This window comes from Clytia hemisphaerica, unplaced genomic scaffold, assembly GCF_902728285.1.
Source record: "Clytia hemisphaerica strain Z4C2 unplaced genomic scaffold, Clytia hemisphaerica genome assembly, whole genome shotgun sequence".
Classification (NCBI taxonomy): Eukaryota; Metazoa; Cnidaria; class Hydrozoa; order Leptothecata; family Clytiidae; genus Clytia; species Clytia hemisphaerica.
In genome coordinates, this window is record NW_027103836.1 from 112,749 (window position 1) to 134,546 (window position 21,798).

The following is a 21,798-nucleotide window of genomic DNA, read 5'->3' on the forward strand; positions in this document are numbered from 1 at the left end:
ATTCTTGTTTACCAAAACCCTATAAGAAAACCCCGGGAAGATTTAAGGTCAACGTAAACATTTAATTGATTTAATTTTCAGCCCCTTTCTCACTATTAAGAGTACTCCAATTTGAATGAATGTTTTTTTTTTCGTTCAGTGCATGCAAAAACCCAAAGCTGGCTATGATCAGTTCGAAGAAGAGGACAAAGATGAATCAATGGTTACCCAATAGGTTACCCGATAGACTCTTCGTGCCGTGTATACAAATGGTTGTTGTGTGTGACGTGTGAATCACCATGTACTTTCACGATGAAAATTCTGAAACTTTATACCAAGTCAAATGATATATGCATATTCTCACCATACACGGCGTGTCCCAAAAAAAGGCGGGTGAATCTTTAAATTATATAAAGTAAAATCCTCAAGATTCAGCATCTTAACTAGGCTTAAAATAATTCTGAAATAAGATTAAAATTCTCTGTCCAGTCGATAGATATTCAATTCCTAAGATGATTGTCTAGGTTTTTGAGATGAAATATTAAGTAATACAAGTCAAAAAATTTCGCATCAATTATGAGGATTTTGCCTTATTAAAGTTTTCTTTTTTAGGGACATAGACATATAAGACGGGTTGCTTGAAGTGACTCAGGTTTATTGTGCATACATGTTTTTTATAAGCATTACGCTGAAGCTTATCCAGGTTCTAATCTTGGAAAAACTTAAGTCTTGCCTATACGCTGAGCCTCAGTTTATAAAATTTGAAGAAAAATGCATAATGTGTAGATTGCACTATAACATAACATGGCATAAGCATATTTGAGGCTCGAAGAATTTTGTTTGCCAAGCATAATGAGGCTCATAAAAAGTTACACTGTGCTTATAAAAAAACCTATATTTTATTTCGCACAACTACTATTTATCATATTGAAATAGCATAAACGCATACATGAGCTGCACAAAGTTTCCAATCAAAGAACTGCATCCAATCGAGGTTTGAATAGGTTGATTAAAGGGGAACTCAACAAATTTGTCATTTTCATTTTTTCCTGATTTTTGGTAATATTAAGTATAAAAATGAGAAAGAAAGCATATAAGTCCGATCTCTCGAATAAAAATCATGAAAAATCTCTTCTGAACAAATTCAGTTATGACTACAGTATTCTTTCAAAATTCTGTTTTAAATAAGAAATAGATACATAGAAAATTATTCCTGGTAAATTGTGGGTGATTTAGCTGAATAACAATAAAAAATCCAACAAGAAACACAAAAATTTAGTCACAAACCCTCTACTCAAAGGGCTGCCTTCACTGATTTCTAGCCTGAAAATGTAAGCATCTTCAGCTTTCTGAATACAGCTACTTCATAAAACAGCTGAAAGTGCGTCTTTTTTATTTTCATTTTAGTAGAGGGGAGCCTCTTTTTAAAAGCTCATCAAACAAATTTTTAGAGTGAAAGGAGAGTTGCAACCTTGAAATTTTGAAATTTATCGTTGAAACTAACCATTTCAGGATAGAAACGAAAAAATCCTAAATTTGTTGAGTTCTCCTTTAAGTTTTCTCGTTTCCCCAGGAGAGATCTGCTGTCTACCCATTGTTATCTTTAAATCGCTCTGCGCACTACTCGTTTTTTTATTGATTAACACGTGTTTTGAGAACAAAAAAAACCTTGCATTTTATAGTCCAGAAGCTGGAGCTGGAGCTCAACTACTTTTTGCCTTTAGTAATAATTATCTTCATATCAAGGATTTAAAAAAGGCATTTAAAATGTATCACTTGACACGAGATGGCCTATAAAAATTTTGAAAGTTAATGCTTCTTCCAACTTTTTTTTCAATTTACAACTTTTAATTGGTAGCAAAAGGGTAACCTAGGGATGTTTTTAATCCACCTATTCTAATATGTTGATCAAATCATAATAAAGTACAGTACATGAGTCTCTTTTCATATATATTTTCTTTCATTTCTTAGTTTTACATACTTTTCATAATATATACAACTTTTCGTAATTTTCCAAGACAAACTCCCTAAGATTGAGAACACTATAGTTGTATTAGTAAAATTTCATACCTAATTTATAATTTTTCATTGTATTTTTATTTCGCTTTAATATTATCGATTAGAAGGGATTCTGAAATACTGTAAAGCTTATCTTCAGTATGCAAAAGTACAGACTTAATGACTTTCTCAGCTCGAAAATATAATATAGCCAAATCGAACCTATCATCATTTTTTTCCAATTTTAGAATTTTAGATGTGTATTTTTTAATTTTGTTAAAAGAAGTAATTTTTTTAAAAATCGAAAGAAAGAATTTTGAATCAAGTTAAAGTTTTACAGCTATCAATTTATGTTCAATCTTGAAGAAAAAAATGCGTATTTTGATAAAAAAAGAAGGACTAAAAACTGTTATCCTGGATACTCTCTAACCGTATTTCATGAATTGTTCATTTGATAAAATTTGCAAGCTCATTGAACGATCGATTGAAACTTTGAAAAGTGAAAGTAACTCCCTTTTTCAAAAAATCTTCACTTTGAATACCATCTCTAAATAATTTAAAACTCTTTTATTAGCTGATAAAAATCACTAAGGTGAAAAGTTTGTAATTGAAACAAAAATACAATAAAAGGGGAGAGAGAACATAGATCTATTCCTCGTTTGTTATTTTCTCACATTTTTAGACTGAAGACTTCAAATAAATGTGCAGATGGCATTGTGTTAAAAGGATAGAATTGCATCCTATTTCATTGCTCGTTGTTGGATTTTTCACAAAATATGACCCAACGTGGTAACGAGGGAAAATATTATAGTATAGGAGAGAAATATATTCAACAACGACAGCCTTTGACAGGAGGAAGGCATCAGAGTTTGGCAATGGTCAACGATGCACATGGTACGGTTTTTCTTTGACCAATTCGTAAATAATAAGGAATTTAAAATGTTTAAACAAAATTACACTCTGTTACTGAACCTGAGCTTAAAGATGAAGGAGTTCGTGTTATTATTTACTGTATTTAGGTATCCGCGTTTTGCGTTATGTTTTTCATGAGTCTTTTTTTATCACAGTCTATTAGAAGGAAACCTATAAGTTTTCAATTGAATCTCTTTAGACCAGGGGTAAACATTGAATATGAATTTCAAAACATCTGCTATCAATTCTCTTCTTGTAGTCTGTATACAGACCCCCCCCCCCCGATATCTACGGCTAATTTCAAAATTCATTGCCGAAACGATAAGCGTGAGATACACTTTGAGAAAGAAAGTACCAGGATTTTGCGTGTGATATAACGCCCTTACATCATCACACCCTTGAAAATAGGGCGCCCTAAGCGCGTACCATGGATATTTTATCTTGTTTATTTTGATTATCTCGCCAACTCAGTTATTCTACAATATAAATCATTTTGGTAATATTGAATAAGCGAGTCCAAAAGTATAATGGCAGCCGACTGGAGCGCAAATCAGAAACTTTTCATGCAACAAAACTGGCAACAAAACTTCGAGAGACTGTCCAATTCAAAATATTAAATTTTATATACTGTATACATTCTACTTGAATTCAATCAAGATGGACAGAGTAGGCTTCAAAATCGCGAAGATGAAAAGTAAGTATTTTAAATCATCGTCCACATGGATTTGTCTTCTCATGGGCCTTTCCAGAATTTGTCTGTAACAAAGGTAGCCATTCCAGGGTCAAATTGACAGTGTAGACCTAAAGCTCTAAAACAGCATCTAATAACATGAAAACCAGAATATGATTCTTCAATGGGAATCAAAACTTTAAAGTGCACTTACAAACATCAATTTGTCAGATCTAACAAAGTTAATAACCGCACTGTCATCATTGACAATAAAACAAACGATTTTCTGTCAAGAGCCTTGTAAACATTCCAACAACTTCCATCAAAATGATCTATCACAGCTCAGTCTACTATTTTTAGCGCGGTCCGAGGATTGAGCTGAGAACGCTCCGCGAACTCCTCCGCGGGTGAAAAACTACAATCTGTAAATCATTTTCTCAAGCCAAGAGCACACGAAGCGATTCTAGCTTTACGATAGTGCCGCGGGTCATCAACGGATAGTAATCAGTTATCATTATCCCTTTATTTTCATTCCTAGAACTTTTGCAAAAAAAAGGAAAAATAGAAAAGTTGTATTTTTTACCTACTGCTCTATTCACATACTGAATTTGAAAGATCTCCTATGTGGCAGTTTTTTGCAAACTTCAAAAGACTGATTTTTGTCCCGCTTTAGCGGCACTTTGGCTTAAGTGCTTGAGTGCAGCATAGGGTACAAAGTCCAAACATGCGTTTCCCGTAATTTTTGTGTGAAGAGTTAGGTCTACACTGATTGAAACTATTCTGATGGCAATCAAACCTAGTTCATCTTTTAGAGCTTCCAAAAAGAAAAAAAAAGAGGGGTCATACACCTCCTAATGATAAGCGGTTCCAGAGATATTGAGATTTTGGTTCCGCTAAAATAGCACCTTTTTAGACATTTGAGGTTGACAATTTAGCCCAGAAATGGCATAACCTGCGGCACCAAAATATGCTGCAAAAATTGAAAATTCAAGCTTTTGTATTGAGTCAAGATATTCCAGATATCTTCATTTTGACTGCAGACTTTCATCAAATTCTTTTTGTAACGGCTTGCTAACACTTAAGGAAGAAATGAAAAGACATTTTTTTGAAAAAGAAGACATTGCATTGCAAAAAACAATAAAAAAAATAAAGCGGAAGTTAAAATTGCTGAACCTACCTATCTTTGTAATCAAACTGCTGTGGAGGAAAAATTCCCCATGGCATATAAATAACTGTTTTAGGCTAAAAAAGGGTCAAATTTTTCAGTGATACCAGTCTCTATAATTCTAGTCCTCATCATTTTCATGCTGAAAATGCTTGCCAAAGTATGAAAAGTCAAAAATAATAACTTTAATGAAAGAATTGATTTCAGAGAGTAGCATTATTGGCTTTCTCAGATATTTTCTGATAAATATGGAAAGTTTCACTGTCTGAACATTTTTTCCTCCGCAGCGCTTTGAAATCAAAGATGAGTTGTGAATTTTTAGATAAAAGTGTAGAATATTACACCTGCATTTTATATATGGTTGGAAAGCTAAAAGAAAGCTCTAAATTACTCAAAAAGAATTAATTTTATAGCTCAACTACACAAAGAACAATTGCTTGTCAAAATTGGACCTAAAATTGAAGACTTTCATAAGCGTCAAATAAAAAACAAGCAAACCCGGAATGGCTAACAAAGGCAGGGGGCGGACGACACAGGATTTCCAAGGGCAAAAGTTTTCACCGAAATTCAAAATTTCTGAGGCGAGAGAAGAAAATGTATGAATTTCCAAGGCAATTGAATTAAAAAAGGCAAAAAACAGTGGAATTTCTGATCCATTTTGCAAAAGTACATGGATTTTTATTGGAATTTCCGACCACCACTGCTTGGAAAAGAAAAAATTAAAAAATGCACGTCGTCCGACGGGGGTAACAAAAATTTTCTGGAATGGCCCAATGCAGCAATGAGCAAAATCTACTTGTCGCAAGTTTACAAGAGTTAGAGCTATAATTGAAACTTTTATAAAAAGTACTTTTATCTGCTGTGTGCCTGTTCATTGTTGTATGTTGGATTAAAAATTTCCAGTACAAGAAAGATTTCATGAGATTTTTCAAAAGGGGCATAATGTGTGAGAATTTTTACCGTCAACTGCTCTAACTCTAACTTGGCAGTCTAAACTTTAAACTCCTATATCAGGATTAGAAAGGTCGTGGCTTCTTCATAAATAGCGACTCCAGAAGTAATGCAATTTTCGTTGACGTTTCATTTTTCCGTGAACTTTGAACCCTTCAAACTTTTTTTCTATGTATGCTAAAGCGTTCCAGTTTTTACTAAATGAAAGCCCGTGATCTTAGCTTTCCAGCGTTATAACGGGAGAAAAAAAATTGCAACTATCGATGAACAAATACCGAGTTTATGTATTTGCACTTTTGAGGACGGTAGAGTGACTGAAGCGATTTGGAAAATCCCACAATTCCGCCCTGCAAAATCAAGGACGGTAAAAGTGCTGATTTACCATCGTCCTCAGCTGGTCAGGATCTAGTCAAATTAGAACCTTACCGTCTCCATTGCTGAAAAACACACATACATAAACTCGGTAATGTGTCTGGAAACGGAGGAAAATGTATTTGAAGGCTGAAACTTTGTATGGTTATCAGAAAAAGGGTGAGGAATTCAAAAATCACATTCGCTAATTTTAGTTCTTTCATTTTCAGGCAGTTTTTTTCACTTTTTTGCTTCTTTTGCATGGGAATGTCCCAAAAAAAAGTTTTTATTTCTGCCGAAATGGATTTTCTTTTCATTTGGGGTTTCTCCTTTCAGAAATACTTATTCTTTACTCATAAGTTTTTGTTCCTCTATTTACAGAGGCCCCTTGAAAATGGGTCCTACCACCTTTTTTGACTCATTTCAACCTTTTCCAAGCTACTTTTCATCAAAAACAAAAATAAAACAATGCAATCAATGTCTTCTTTTTCAAAAAAGTATATATCTTTTACAAATATTTTTATATAATAATATTCTAACAAAGAATCAAAGAATTCTCCCTCCAAATTTCAGGTCTCTAGCTACACTAGAAAAAGAGATATATATGCAAAATTGAAGAAGCATGACTGGAAAATTTCTTTTTTTTCTTTTTTGACACATTTTTCGAATTTTTCCAAGCTATTTTACTAACCTTTTTTTTGACATTTTTAGTCAAATTTTTGACACTAAAATTTGAATATCTTTACAACCACTTATCCTCTGGAGGCCTATGACCCCTCATTTTCTTTCTTTTTCAAAGCTCTACAAGATAGGATAGATTTTGAAAAAAAAATTAAAATTTGAAAAATCTTCTGGAGTTGCTATCATAAAGAAGAAAGACAGATCTGGACTTATTTCGTACTTTCCAGTCTCTTGTTGGTAGTTTTTCTGACTTTCTGGTTCTTTGTGATTTTCTATGTTTTCTAGCTGACTGAATGACTTACCGTCAGATCGCCACCGGTGGGATTCGAACCCACTAAATGCAAAGTTCCGATGTTTTGAAACCCATTGCTTTATCCACTGCGCCATGGATTCATGCCAGAAAAGTGTTTCTGACGGCTATTTATATTGTACAAACTGCAGAGCAGACTGTATTAAGAGAAAATCACAAAAGAGTGCTTGTTTTGTTTCGAGCTCCAACCCTAACCCCAACTGATAATAACCCAATTCCTAGCCAATCTGATACATAACCACACCCAAACCACACCCACACCCAACCCTACCAGGTCGCCTGCAGGTCCTGATCCGCATGCCGGATCCGAAAAATAGATACATGTCTTTCTTCTTTATGAAGAAGCCTTCACCGATTAGAAACTAGGCTAGTCTTACCTCTTTTATCTTTCCCTTTACAACAATACAATGCTGACAAGTTGACACAACACATTGACAAATAATCTCTGTGAAAGAAGTTTATATCAAAATCTGCAACAAAAACGAAAGTGGTCATCTCTACTTGATTGCTTCCCGGAGCTCCTTCGCAGCTCTGTTTATCAAATTTCCACCAATGAGATTGCCGCATTTCACGTGGCCCTTCTTTTTGGCACCCGTGGGCTCTCAGTGCCCTGCACTACAGACGGCAGTAAAATCCCACCCTTCATATATTTGTTTCAATCCGTGATCCTAAGGCTTAGGTTTTTTCTCATCTTCAATTTACTGAAGAAAGCGGGAATTTGATGTGAGAGTTAGATTGTCAACTAAGTGGTGCAGTAAAAAATCATTAAATAAAAGAAGAACTTAAAATCTTAAATATTTTAATTTTGAAGAATTGGTGCAAAAAAGTGAAACATGGAAAAGTTTCATTTTTTATTGGTTCAATCGAAATAGGGGATTTGGAAAACTTCTTATGTTTGTTTTTTTGCACAAACCCCTGTAACTCAGTGTAACTATGGGCGAGCACTCTGTTGCTAAGTTGTTGGCTTGAAATCGAAAGTGAAACCACTGAAAATGATAGTAAAATTGGCCCCCACTCCAAATCCCGTAATCTTGATATAGGAGTTTATAAGCATACTCTGCTTGGGACTATCTGACAAAACATGGGACGGCAATACCGCCACCATTTCACCAAACCTCCAAAGTCATTTGATTTGAGTTATTGAACGGCGTATTAAAAAATACACAATTACTCTTTCGCATCGAGTAGGCTTTTAAATCAAAATATGGAAATAAAACTGTAGTGGAACACACGCAAGTGTCTGTGCACTCTAAGAGGAACGAAGAAGTATGATTGATAAACTTGGTGGGTTATCAAAACAAATTTGTTGTTAAAGAGATTTAACAGTGAAAATACAGACCAGATATCATCAACCAGTCCCATGTTTCGACCAATCGTCCCAAGTTAGGGCAGTTGACGGTAGTTATGAAAAGCTAAAACTTTCTCATTTATGCATGGTGCCAATGCAATCAGTTGGGTGTTTATGATAAAAACGGCAATTATCCTACATTTTGAAACTTCAAAGTGCTATGGAAAGAGGACTGCTTGGAGTTACTGCAGAACCTGGAACAGCAACATCTTGTGCTGTTCAGTGTGAATTTGTTGAAAAGTTCCAATTTTTTTATTTAAGCTTGTTGTTAAGTGGGTTAGTTTTAAAGTGTCTTCTGTTGACTCTTCTTTCTTTTTCATATTTTGAACATGTTATGAAAAGTTAATTTTCACTACAAAAGTATTTAACTTGGCAGAGCTGCTTGACCGAATTCAAAAAGTTATACCTCAAAATTCAAGTTAAACTTTTCTCCAACTGATAAAAATAACTGTTACCTCAAGCAAATATTCATGCAGCAGCCTGGACAAACTATCTACATCGGCCATTGCCTTCTAATCCCTCAACCCCAGCCTTGTTTCCCGTCAAGTTTTATCAAAGCAAACAAAAACCAACTGGTCCTATTTTTGCTTCATTTGTAGATTTATCACAACGACGATCTGGAAGTCCACAACAACTCTTCAACGCAAGTAATCGTGTATCACCTGTCAACGAAGAAGCTGATGATACAATTGTTGAATTTGATGAGAGAAAACCGAAAAGGAAAATCAAAAATGGCAAAAAGGTCCGAAGGTCAAGTTCTGCTAACTCTGCAACAAGACCTGTTATCAAGGTTAGTTTTTCTCAACTTTTTTTTTCAGCCACAGACTGTACTTTAATTATCAAGGCTCCATTATTTATCGCATCTTTAACAATCATTATAATAATACTTCTTTAAAGTAATTCTTTTTAAAAACTCATTTATTGTTCATTCTTTTCATAGGGTTACCCCCGAAAGAATTTTTATAAAGTCATTGCACAAAGAGATTGCTGTAAATATGTCCCTGAGAAGAATGTCACACCTAATAATCCAAGGTAACTTTTTCTTTCAATAATATATAAAGTTGACATTTTTTTATTAAAATCTGAACCTAAATTGCTCCTGTTCCGCCCCAAAAATTATAATTTTTAAGCAAAAGCAACCCTGATCAGACAATTTGCCCAACCCACTTTAAATCGTTATTTTGAGTCGTGCAAGTGTTACTGCTTGTAGTGTATCACTGGTATTAAGCCTTGTTTATTAGAAATGCTTCTCAGCGGTTTTAAAAATCTTCTAATTGATAGAAATTAGTGATTCATTATCATTCTTGTTTATATATACTATACTAATGATGGTGTAAGGCGAAATATGTGATGAAATAGATATTGATTTTTTCTAATGATTGTCGTACCCTTTCAAGTGGATCTAGATTTTTATTAGGTACTACTATCATTGGTCTTTTTCTAAAGATTGTTTTATCAGATGTAGTTGAAAATAATAGTAAATTTAACAAAAATCATAATAATGCTTGCCAAAAATCTTTTAAGAACTTTTAAATCTTTTTATCTAGGGCTATTGCTGATAAGTGCTGTTGTGGACTAATGCGACATGAACATAAGAATTATATTGCGGAACCCAATGGAAAGACTTGGACACCAGAGGCATCAACTAGGCCAAGACGTACAACTTGTTATGGTGAACTGGAGTTTGCTGCTGACCCAAGTAACAATAAACAAAGAAAAAATGTATGTGACTTAATTTTGTTCTAAAGTTCTCACAAAATTTTATTTTATGTTATCTTATATCAACATACAAAAACCTAGTTATCGGCGAGTTTAAGTCTTTGTTGTTTTGTGCACACAATTGTATAGGTTTTTCATTCAAAGTATTAAAAACAAAATAATTGAGGTGTTTTCTTCATAAATGCACACCTTTTTACATCTATATTATAACTATTTAAGCTAACACGAATTGGTCACCCTTGCGTTAATTACAACCGTTTTAACAAAATTTGAGCCGAGGTAATTTTCGAAAACCCTGCCTTTCCTGTTAATAATAAAATTGTTGCACTTATTTTTCCACGTTAAAGACTTGATTAGTGTTAGAAGTGTAATAAGTCAGTTAAATGATATCTTTAACCAATTCATACTTTCAGTACATTAGATGTGCGCATGATACAGATGCTCAAAAACTATTAGACATGATGAAGAAAGATTGGAAGCTGAAGGTGCCAAATCTGGTCATATCAGTAACTGGTGGAGCAATGAGTTTTTACATGAAACCAAATTTGAAAAAAGCCTTTGCGAAAGGTCTGCTGAAAGTAGCAACATCAACTTCAGCCTGGATAATCACAGGTCTGTCCAATTATATTCTTCTTAATTTCACCGACTACATTCTGTGTACAAGTTTAGTATAACTTGTTGATTTTATGGTTAAATTTAAATGGAATTGGAATTAAATTGAAATAGAAATATCTTTGATTCGATTCCTTTGGGATCCACTTGCTTGTCATTTTAAGGATATATAAAATTCTCATTTCTTGACAGAATGTTTGATTGGTTTGATTTCTATATTCAGAAAATTAAAAAAAAAATAGAAAAAAACCGATATTATACCAGATTACAACACTTGTTCTCTTGACTTACTGTAATTCTATACACCCATCAACCTTTAAAGTTAAGAGACTTGTTCGAGTTTACCAGGAATGATTGACGTCAAAAAGTCTGAAGTCGTTGCATTGGTATTCAAAGACCACTATATTTGACGTCATTTCCTTGCTAATCTATTACCACTCCCCTCAGGAGAAACAATACCGATTTTATGTGTTCGAGATAAATCGAGGGGGACGGTATAAAGCAAAGTTGACATGTCTTCGAAATCACTGTCCACTTTGCTCGACAACGGTAAAAACAACAAAATACCGTCGTCTGTTTAGGTGAGCAAAGGCGATATAGAGCCGTACCGTACATCAACTATCGACTTTGTTTTGTATCGATTTCACTTACCGTCGCCCTCGATATCCACCGATACATAAACTCTGTAATGATGACCTTTTCAAAAAAAACCTTATTAAAAAGTTATTTTAAGTTTTTATCAATAGTTTTCCAGCAGTCATACGAAGTCTTTACACTGGTTCTGTTTACAACCAACTCCCTTTGATTCCCTACTATCCGAACTAAAATATTGGTCCCCTTAGCTAAAAAGTAATATAAGATGCTATACTCTGTTATTCGAACTTTTCTCTAATTCGAAGAAAATTTTTGGTCCCCTTTAAAGTTGAATCAGAGAGAAAATCAACTGTATCAACAAGAATAGCTCTATAGTTCATTTTTATTTTCAGCTGGTACAAACGCAGGTGTTATGCAGCATGTGGGCGATGCATTCAGTAATACAGGGAATGTTGGGATAGATGGATCAGATATCAGTTTGTTGGGGATTGCACCATGGGGTGCTTTGAGTGGCAGAGAAACACTTGTTAACCCAGTACGTTGTTCATCTTTTCAAATTAACAGAACAACAGAACTACATGTTATAATAAAATAGCCAGAAATTAAAGTTATTTTTCCAAAAACATTTCGACAAATATTTTTCAGCATAAGCTTTTCGTTATATTAAAAAACATCATCAGTGTATATACAAGTAAAAACACTGTTTATGCACTGATGTTGTTTTTTAATAAAACATAAAACGAAAAGCTTATGCTGAAAAATATCTGTCAAAATGCCTTTTTACCTTTTAGTATATACAAAGTAGTGTGTAAAATTCTTTAGCAAAAACATAGCGTGGCACCAGGTTTTAGGTGCCCCCCTAAGAATTCAGGTGACCCCTAGAATTTAGGTAACCCCTGGTTGCCAAATATTTCAGGTGACCTCTAAGCCAACGACATCAAACTTTTTCGAAAATTCTTTGTGTTTTATGAAAGATATCTTTTTTCAAACAATCAAACAAATACAACAGTTAGTTTAGCTTATTGCTAAATAGAATATTTGGGTGAAGGTGAACCCTTTGCAAATTGATACACTTTTGCTCTAGACATAATAAAAGCAGACACAAACTATATTTACCTACCCGTGAAGCCTCTGGAAGCTTCTAAGAACCTTTCATTGTTATATTTTCTTACAGTTTCTAATTTTCTCTTTAATAGAATATTGGTAAAAAGCATGCACCAGCTGTACAATACGTGATAACAAATAAAAAAAGACCTGGTCTCGACAAGAACCACACCCATTTCATTCTTGTAGACGATGGTACTAGTGGAAAATTTGGTACTGAAATTAACTTTCGGTCAGATTTCGAAGCCTTGGTTGCAAAACAAAATGTCCAAACGAGCTCTTCAGCAGGTATTATATTGATAATGGTATAATGATGATATATACTACCTTAAAATTAAATTTAATTTGGCGGATGGCCGAAAAAATTTTTCAGATGGAATTCAATTTGTTGCAGGAAGGACATTTTTGTCCAAAAAACGCCATTAAAAAAGAGGAACCTGTTTTAAAGCCTGAAATAGCACACATTTGCGCCAAATAAAAGTTCCCGCCAAAATTAGTAAAGAATATTAGATTTGTCATGATTTCGTCATCAATAAGGGCCTCTAAATCCTCAAAAAGGTCACGAAGGTCACGGAGCTGTACCATCATAACCAAAAGGTTCTTTTACAAATAAACTTTCCCATCGCGAAAATCAGCATCTCCATGCTCAAACGAGCCGAAAACCAATTATTTTACAGGTTGTAACATTAGAAAATTAAGAAAGTTAAGAAGCAGAAATAAAGCAAAGGAAAAAGATCCACCTTATCGGCCTTTTTAACGCCGGTCATTATTGCCGTTATTTTTTGTCGCTGTTGTAATAAGGGCCGGTGTAAAGGTATCAGAATTAAATTAGGGCCGGACTATGGAAGTGGTAAAAATCGAGCTTTGGCGTAGCAAGAAACTGGAATAAAAGAGAAGAAATAACATCAGTATTGGTTGGCGGCGCGCATCTTTCAACTATCTGTGTTTCCACCCCAGACTCTGTTAATTATTAAAGTTCATTGGGCGTGGCAAGGCCAAGGCCGGTGCTAAATTGAGTTGGCGTAAAAAGGATTGATAAAGGATTTTTTTCTACACTTTCTTTTAGGAAAGGTTGACGTACCGGTAGTGATCTTATGTTTGGAAGGAGGACCAGGTACCATCAAAACTATGGCAGCAGCGGTAAACAATAAAACACCTTTAGTTGTGATCGGTGGAAGTGGGAGAGCTGCGGATGTCGTATCGCATGCTTATGATTTACTTGACAGGTAAATAGACCTTTTCATGAATTACGTCACGAACATCACTTGCCTCGTATTTAAACAATTACCATATGGTGATTATGTCTCTTGAGACATTAAATGATTCTTTTATGAATATGAAGTAGTTTTTATAAAATCAGCTGGGAGTTAATCACCATGTCAATAATTTCAAAACGAGGGAAGCGATGTTCGTAACGTAATTTATGAAAAGTTCCATTGCTTAGTTCCGTCTTTTTCCGGATGTTTCTTTCAGCCCAGTTTAGTTTTCAATAAAACCCAATAGGCTATACCGAAAGAAAATTTGCGGGAGGTTTTACGACTGGTAAATTATATAAATAATAGTTGTTTGATAGCTTTTGTTACCTTTCTCCGGAGCTTTTATAAGGGAGGGACAACTCCCATCAGCTCCAATCAGCAGACTTTTCTGGTCTGCGATTTGTACAATAAGCTGAAATGAAAAATGACTTGTTTACCTTAATAAATTTCCTTAATAAATTAAAGACCAGAAAATGTTGTGCGCTTAGAGGTGGTGGAAGTTACCCCTGGCAGGGATTTTTCTAAGCACTTTGAGCTGAGGCTCCTGTTTTTGTAAAGATTGAATTTCTAATATGCCTGAAAAAAAAAGCTGTACATTGATAAAATCGGGGGTCTTGCGGGTGTTCAGAGGGCGAAGCTCCCAAAAACTCTTTAATATGTATATAGTAATTTTGTATTTTGGCCGGTAAACGGACATAAAAAAGTGCTTAGAAAATCCCTGCCTAGCTTATGAACGTAACCCCAAATTGACGGTAAGCACTTGTAGAGATTAGAAAAGTACAAAAATATCATGTAATTATAATTGATTCTTACAGTGATGATCTGGGTGTAAGTTTCATCAAACCAGATTACATTGATACAGTCAAAGAAAACATCCGACAATCCTTGAAAATTCAAGATAACGAAGACCTCATTGAAGTCTTATTCAAACAACTTAAAGACATTCTAAAAGATATCACTTTGGTATGTGTTTATGACGATGAATTTGCTTTGTCTATCCCATCATATTGATTTCTCTCATTTTTAAAGGGACATAAAAGTAGTGGTCGCAGTAGTGTAGTGGTCATCGTTCTTGACTTCTCGGTGCTGTGATTCACTTGGCAAGTGAATGTACCTTAGCCCGGGTCAACCCATACCATGTGAGGGAAATAGGGTACCATCACTCTGATACAAGAGTATTGTTTTCCCGTACTGTGCGAGTATCATCATCGATACAGCACGGCTCTGATGTGTCGCGAGCACAGAGTACACAATGACTGGTAAGCGCTGTGATTTCCCTATCTAGGGGTTGGAAACTATCCCGGGATAGGGCCCGGTCCGATGATATCGGAGGGTCAGCTTTTCTCTCTGTCATAAAAGTACCGACGAAATTTGTAAACAAAACGTATGCAGCGGGATACTCAAAACAACTCAAAACAAATGTCACATGTCAATTTAAAAATTAAAACGAACACGGCTGATTTTGATTGTTTCAATTGTTTTACAAGTTTGTTTTGGACACGTGATTTTCATTGTTCTCTTTAATGACACGTGTTTTGCGCAGTGTTTACATTTTACTACTTTTATGTCCCTTTAAATCTTAAAAAATTATCTGCTTTTCATTTGCTGTCACTTTTCTACACAATATATGTCATCTTTTCAACCATTCAGTAGTCGCCAAAGTGACGTATTTTCAGAAAGCATTTTAAGGGTGCATATTATCCTGAATAGAAAAGCTTTTTTAAACCATTTCAGCTAGTAAATTTTCTCTGAAAAATTACTCTAACTGAAATCGCTGCACGGGAAAATATTGATAACTATTTTCATTTTGTTTATATACAGGTCACAGTCTTTATGATGGAAGATGATAGCTCGCAATCAGATCTTGATTTGGCTGTTCTACAAGCATTACTCAAAGGTCTGCCTAGGCTACGTCGTATCTTTTTTCATTTCGAGCGTAAATCTCCTACTCTTGTCTTCGGGATTTGCGAACTGCTCTTGTTTTGAATTCTGTATTATTTCTGGATACGTCGCATGCGCATTGAGGTTATGATGAAACAATAAAGAGTTTCGAAACCGTAACCAAATACTGTGTTTTATATAAACATTCATTTACATTTTATTACATTCTTTTATTTTAAATTTCTTCTATTGATAAGCTTATTTTGTTTAAAATTTTTATTATTTTTAATCCTTTTCAAAAGCGAATTCCCCGTGGGATCACTAGTGGCCGCCCATAGCAGTGCCTATAGACCAAGAGTAAGGCCTAAAAGCCTGGTGCTGTCTATTGTGTAGACTAAGGTCTGTCTCATTTCTCCCCTCCCTCAGTGCCATATGATTTCAAAATTCTAAATGGGCTCCCACCCGTCTAAAACAGATATAATGAAACTTTCAATTTTCAAATCTTTTTTTTAGCGAATAACATATCTAGGAAGGTAAAAGACAAAATTGCCGACTTTCAAAAAGTCAAGAAATCACCAACGTTTGCAACTGATCTCGTTTATTTTGCTTATGAAACTCGTAGAAGGTATTTTTTAAGAATAAAAATTTTTCATTTTATAAGCAAACCTACTTTTAGGCTCGGGGCTGGAGTTTCTTTGCAAAATTGCTGTAAGCCCCCCCCTCAAATATTAAACCATTTTCTGTGTATTGGGTCCAGTACTTTCGTTTTGCCATAGTTAAATTATCGTTTCTCGATCTTGAAAATTTGCAAAAATGACTAAAAGTAGGGATAAGCTGGAGTTTTTACAAGATACTTCACTAATTGGTCATTTGAAGTGATAGAGATGACGCGTTCTTAATAGAAAAAGTAATAAGATTCTTTTATTACATCTTAACGACCAACTAAATCAAATAAGAGCTTGTAAAAACTCCAGCTTGTCCCTAAAAGTAGACGAAAAGATGAAAAGTTTTCAAATTTCAACCCTGAAAATTGTCCAAAATAACCAAAAGTCGACATTGTCAGATACACATTTTGAAAATCAGTGATTTTCGTACCCTGTACCAGAGCACTCTAACAGAGCTTAAAAAGGGACCCTGATCACTTAACCACCTCTATAGTCTTTACAATCAATATTTAGCTATTGAACCATATCCCTGTCCCATTACTCGAATGTTTCTTGTCCCCCCACCTACAACCAAATGAGCATGTAATGGGCTTTTCAAGAAATAGTGCGTGTCCCCCTGTTGAGGATATCGAATATCCAATGGGATTAGTAAAAAATACTATATCTAGGGGTAAGCAAGCATCTTTATAAGAGAGGATATCCAGGGGGTTGATCATATTTTTAAGAGTGGATATCCAGGGGGTTTGATACTTCGAAAAATCAATATTCTCAACAGTGGGGGTAAAATGTTTTTCTGGAAAAGCCCAATGGAGACTTGACTGTATTCATGATATGGACCACTGCAATGACTTCACGAAATTATGCAATTTTTCTGTTTTTGTTCCACCCAATACGTCACTTTTTCTATTGTTTAAGTGACGTGTTGGGTGGAAAATTTTAAAATTTCTTAGAAGACTCTCCAGTGGTGCATATCATGAATTGCTTTTTTTATGACCGCTTCCAGGATGAGCAGCCAGGAAGACGCCCAACACATGATCAAAGAGAAAGTAAAGGAATGTTTTGCCGATCATGACGATTTCATTGAAACAGTATACAATAAAGTGATGGAACTCCTCCAAAACGAAGCCAAGGTAAAAAGACACGACCCAAAGGAGTATCAGTAGCATTATAATATTACATAACTTCATGATTATGAGCTATGAAAACCATTTTTTCTGATTAAATATCGTTTAGGTCCTCGCACCCTCACTATTTTTTGATTGTTAAGCATTACCATTGTATGACGTAGCCCCACCTTAATAAACGTATACTATTTACATGCTCCTCGCTAATTTCCCCTAGGTGTAAAATATCTCATTTCTGTGTGTCATTTCATACTTTCTTTCATACCCAGCTGGCACACAACGTTGTTTCAATGTTCATCTAACGTTATATGGACGACCGACCTCTACCCAGCTGGCACGCAACGTTTTTCGAACGTTATTTCGACGTTTTTCGAACGTTGTTTCAATGTTCATCTAACGTTATATGGACGTTGTGAACGTTAGATAAACGTCGAAAAAACGTTCGAAAAACGTTGCGTGCCAGCTGGGTAGAGGTCGGTCAATAGACCTGCGAAATATATTGCTATAAAATAAAAAAAAATTCTTTTTAGCTCAATATTCATAATTGTTTATCTTTCGCAGGTTGAAAGATTTTTCCAAAATGGAAAAGTGACATATTTTGAATCCACAATCTTGACTCATTTATTAAAAGGTATGAAATCCCACTATTTTTCTACTTTGAGTACTGCGTTGTTAAAGACTTATTTCCTCTGAGACTTTGGATGCCACTGTCCAGGTTTGATGATAAAAAAGTGCCTCCCTTCAATCATTCTCTCCTACCTTTTACAAGAAAATTAGAAAATGACAAAATAATCATATTGTGTGTCCATGAAGACAAACTTAAATTAAAAAATCTAGTTTTCGAAGTGAATGGTGTGTTTAAATTGTAAAACAATAATCATCTCCTAACTTTTACACGTTTTTTTTTATAAGGAACCTTAACTTTGCTCTGAGCCTGCAGTTCCTTATTTTTACAGAGAATTTCAGTCTCAAAGTTCCTTATGGAGTTCCTTACTACATAGGCAATTTTGAACTTTTTGCCCCTTTGAAAGATCAAAATTTGGTCAAATTAGTCCCAATAAGGTACATTATTTTCAAATCCACTTATTCTCAGCCTGAGCAGTTCCTTAACGATTCCTTATTTTTTGAACCATTTTCAGCCTCAAGTTCCTTATAAACGTGTTCCTTATAAAAAAAACGTGTATTTAAAGAAGGACTAAATATTTTCACTTTTTTCTTCCTTATTTCTTTTGTAGATATTTACGAGGTTGAAGCAACAAAGGCTAGTTTTCAGATGCAATTGAAATTGGCGTTAGCCTGGAACCGTATCGATGTTGCGAAAAGTGAAATTTTTGCTTCAAATCTCCAAGAAAATAAATTTGAGGTAAATTAGCGCTATGGATGTCGAAACCTTTAATTACATTTGCAATTTGGTTTTGGCGGGTTTTTGGGGTTTAGTTTTACTAAATTTCCTTCAAAGTTTCAACTTGACTTTATCATGTAGAGAGGCAAAGTTCTTTATTTTACAGAAAGATCGAGTAAAACTTTGTGTTTAAATTTTTGAAATAAAATTAATAAAACAAAAGTTTTCTTTGAATGAAAGTACAGTGGACTTTCGCTAATTCGAACTTTCCATTATTCGAATCTTTCTATAATTTGGAACTTATTCTCAGTCCCCGTCAACAAGAAACTCCTTCTGTAACTCGAACAAATTATATTTCGCGTTCGAATTCGAATTAGCAAGAGTCAATTACGTACACAACTTCAACTATAGACTATGCTATAGTCTAAGACGAGTTTCATCTAAAAAAGGAACAAACGTGAAGAGGGGAATTTTTTTACGGGAGTGGCCGTTGTCTTAGACTATATCAATTCGGTAGAAAAGCGGAAATTTTGGATTTTGGTTAGCGGTGTGATCGGCCGGCCCGGTTCGAACAAATGTAAACAAACAGTCGGGTCTGGCCGGTAATTGCCGCCACCAATTCTTGCTGCTAATACAGATAGACCCGACTGGAAAATGATTCCAAAACATAGCGACAGAAAGTTAATCTGTAGGTGTGGAAATTATTTGGAAAACGTAAGATACAAACCTCCGAAATGTGATCCTTATCTCTGATCCCGTCTTTCTCTTTTCTGACTGTCTGTGTTTCTGAGTTTCTCATTTCTGACTGAGTTTTCATACCTGTCAATCATTTGACCATCAATTTCGACCAGTCTAGTTTTCGCACCGAGTGGGATTCGAACCACCACCAAAGAAAGACCTTCAGATTCGGAAGCCAGCGCTCTATCCCTTGAGCCATCGCCGCACAGCAAAATCACGCAATTCATAACATTTTATACCAAACTGGCAAAATACGGGGGTAATGTTATTATAATATGGGTGAAAGTACCCCTTTTTTAAACCTGACTGAAATTCGAGCCGTTACTAGCAACCCTGCGGGGCCCAAGGCGCCGAGTATGCACCCGGCACAGTGACAAGCCGTTACTAGCAACCCTGACCTAAACAATCCCAAACAGCAAAACCCCCGGAAAATTTAAAATGTCGGAATGAGCAATAGCCGATCACATTTTGGAGGTTTGTCTTTTATGTTTTCCAAATTATTTGTGCAATTCTTTAGCATTTTTTGAGTCTAGCCTCCTATTAGTTAGTACTTTATTTTGTAACTTCTTTGCAACAAGGTGTTTTATGTAAATGGTTTGTTTTGGATTTATTTTTAACAAGCAGAACTCAGATTCAAGCAAGTATATATCATATTTTTTTCAAGAAAGCTATAAAAGAGAGAAGAAGAGGTAAAACATTTTTCTCTTTTATTTTTATTTTGAAAGACTCATCTTTTCGTAATGCAAACTTGCATCTACCAGGTTTATCTACAGTGTATGTGGTATATGTTTTGTCTAATTGCTCTAGGAAAATTTTATGAAGAGTAGTATTTTTCAAATCACAAACAGCTTTTTTACAAATTAATGCATTATTTTTCTTTATGAATTTTTTTTTAATTTTCATAAAAGGCATAATTGTTGGTTCTGATTTTTTGTCTACAGATATAGTTTAGGCAAGCCAATATAATTTGTCGTTTTTTTACAGACCGCAAGCTTTAGGTAAATTTTAGGTTCGGTCGTGGTGTGCCTGTAGTAAAACAACAAATCAAATTGGTCCCACCTTATAGTCTACCAAAACCAAGTCCAACACAGGAAAATTTAATATAAATCATTGCATGACTTTTTAGTGAATTCAAGATGAAAAGGTGAAATTTCACTGTGAATTGTCAAATTGCAGCTTTTCACTGTGAATTCGCTAAAAAGTCAAGGTGAATTTTATTAATTTTTTTCCTGTGCCAAGTTGTCATATACTGATATAATTTCGATAGCTATTAAAAATATGAAAGTTTCAAAATAATCTTGGTAGTTTCAAAATAGTGAAAAAATTATACAAGTAGGTGCTAAAACTTTTTATTTTTAGAAAGGTGTATATAAACCTTTCCAATGATGTTGACACCAACTTGAATTGTGGACAAAAAAGCAACCATTCCTAGCAAGATGGCCATTAAGAAAGACTTTTGTTTATTTATCTTCTTATGAACTGCTATATGTCTGTATGTTAATAGTTGCTATTTTGCCCTTCTGTATTCAATATGGGCATTTTACTGTATATAAAAGGCATTATTTACAATTATCATATAATTGAATCATATTGAATATTTTAAATTTTGTTTTTTTTTATAAAGAAAGTAAAAAAGAAAGTCTTAGACACAATCCATATACCATGCAAAAATTCTCACTCTTTAAAAAAAAATTTTTTCAAGGGCAGATTTGTCATGCCAAAATCAATGTATGAAATTTCTTTCATATTTTTGGTTATCTTTTTTAAAATTTTGAATAAATCAATTCATTTTTACGTGGGATTTTATGGAATTGTCACTTGGATGATTTAAAAGGATATTGAGTAAAGAAATTTAAAACGTGGTTTTATTCTGACTAGGTATTTTTTGCAATCCGGTTCAGTCAAAAACGCCCTCTCGGCCTCAGGTCTAAAATTGAAAATTTGAACCACAGATTTTTTGGGGAATTTTTTTTTACAAATACATTTCAATCATCACAGTGACCCTATATTTCAAATCTAAAGTAGTTTTGATCATTGGTTCAGGAATTATGATAAATTTTTAGTTTTTTACAAAATTCAAACAAAATTTGTGTTTTCGCAGGATTATGGTTGTAAAATTTTAGATGAAATTTGTAAACTACCGTGAGATCGGGGTAACTTAATACATCAGTGGAGGCTAACATGCATAACCCTTAAATGAGTGACCTGGCTGGTCATTAAAATACAAAGTTAAATCAAAATAAAAAATTGTAGAGTAGAGGTGCGAGCGGAGCTGCGTAGTTCATTTGTTTTAAAATTTTGCTGCTTTGATTGGTCAGTCATTTGATGGCTATGCAAGTTACGACTTCACGGTATACAGTATCATAGGAAAAAATCAAAAAAAATTACCTTGACCTTT

At 34.5% G+C, this 21,798-nt stretch overlaps 2 protein-coding genes across 4 annotated transcripts in view; both read left to right on the forward strand.

Moving 5' to 3' along the window:
* The window catches only part of LOC136807083 (natural resistance-associated macrophage protein 2-like), a 32,085-nt gene extending 31,699 nt beyond the window's left edge, over window positions 1–386 (forward strand). Inside the window, exon 23 of the mRNA XM_067063650.1 lies at window positions 140–386. Within this exon, the coding sequence (XP_066919751.1) occupies window positions 140–214 (75 nt within the window). The 3' untranslated portion in view covers window positions 215–386. The remainder of the gene's footprint in view (window positions 1–139) is intronic.
* A 2,229-nt stretch (window positions 387–2,615) lies between these two features.
* Window positions 2,616–21,798, forward strand: part of LOC136807084 (transient receptor potential cation channel subfamily M member-like 2) — a 70,913-nt gene continuing 51,730 nt past the window's right edge. The window contains exons 1-14 of one of the 3 annotated variants that reach the window (XM_067063652.1): window positions 2,616–2,871; window positions 8,965–9,155; window positions 9,306–9,397; window positions 9,913–10,087; window positions 10,498–10,696; window positions 11,683–11,825; window positions 12,487–12,682; window positions 13,461–13,620; window positions 14,466–14,613; window positions 15,472–15,547; window positions 16,045–16,156; window positions 17,200–17,326; window positions 17,882–17,951; window positions 18,556–18,683. In XM_067063652.1, coding sequence (XP_066919753.1) covers window positions 2,754–2,871; window positions 8,965–9,155; window positions 9,306–9,397; window positions 9,913–10,087; window positions 10,498–10,696; window positions 11,683–11,825; window positions 12,487–12,682; window positions 13,461–13,620; window positions 14,466–14,613; window positions 15,472–15,547; window positions 16,045–16,156; window positions 17,200–17,326; window positions 17,882–17,951; window positions 18,556–18,683 — 1,935 coding nt within the window. In that variant the 5' untranslated portion in view covers window positions 2,616–2,753. Of the gene's footprint in view, window positions 2,872–3,429; window positions 3,584–8,964; window positions 9,156–9,305; window positions 9,398–9,912; window positions 10,088–10,497; window positions 10,697–11,682; window positions 11,826–12,486; window positions 12,683–13,460; window positions 13,621–14,465; window positions 14,614–15,471; window positions 15,548–16,044; window positions 16,157–17,199; window positions 17,327–17,881; window positions 17,952–18,555; window positions 18,684–21,798 lie in introns of those variants that run through there. The other 2 variants (XM_067063651.1, XM_067063654.1) reach the window with 2 other exon arrangements.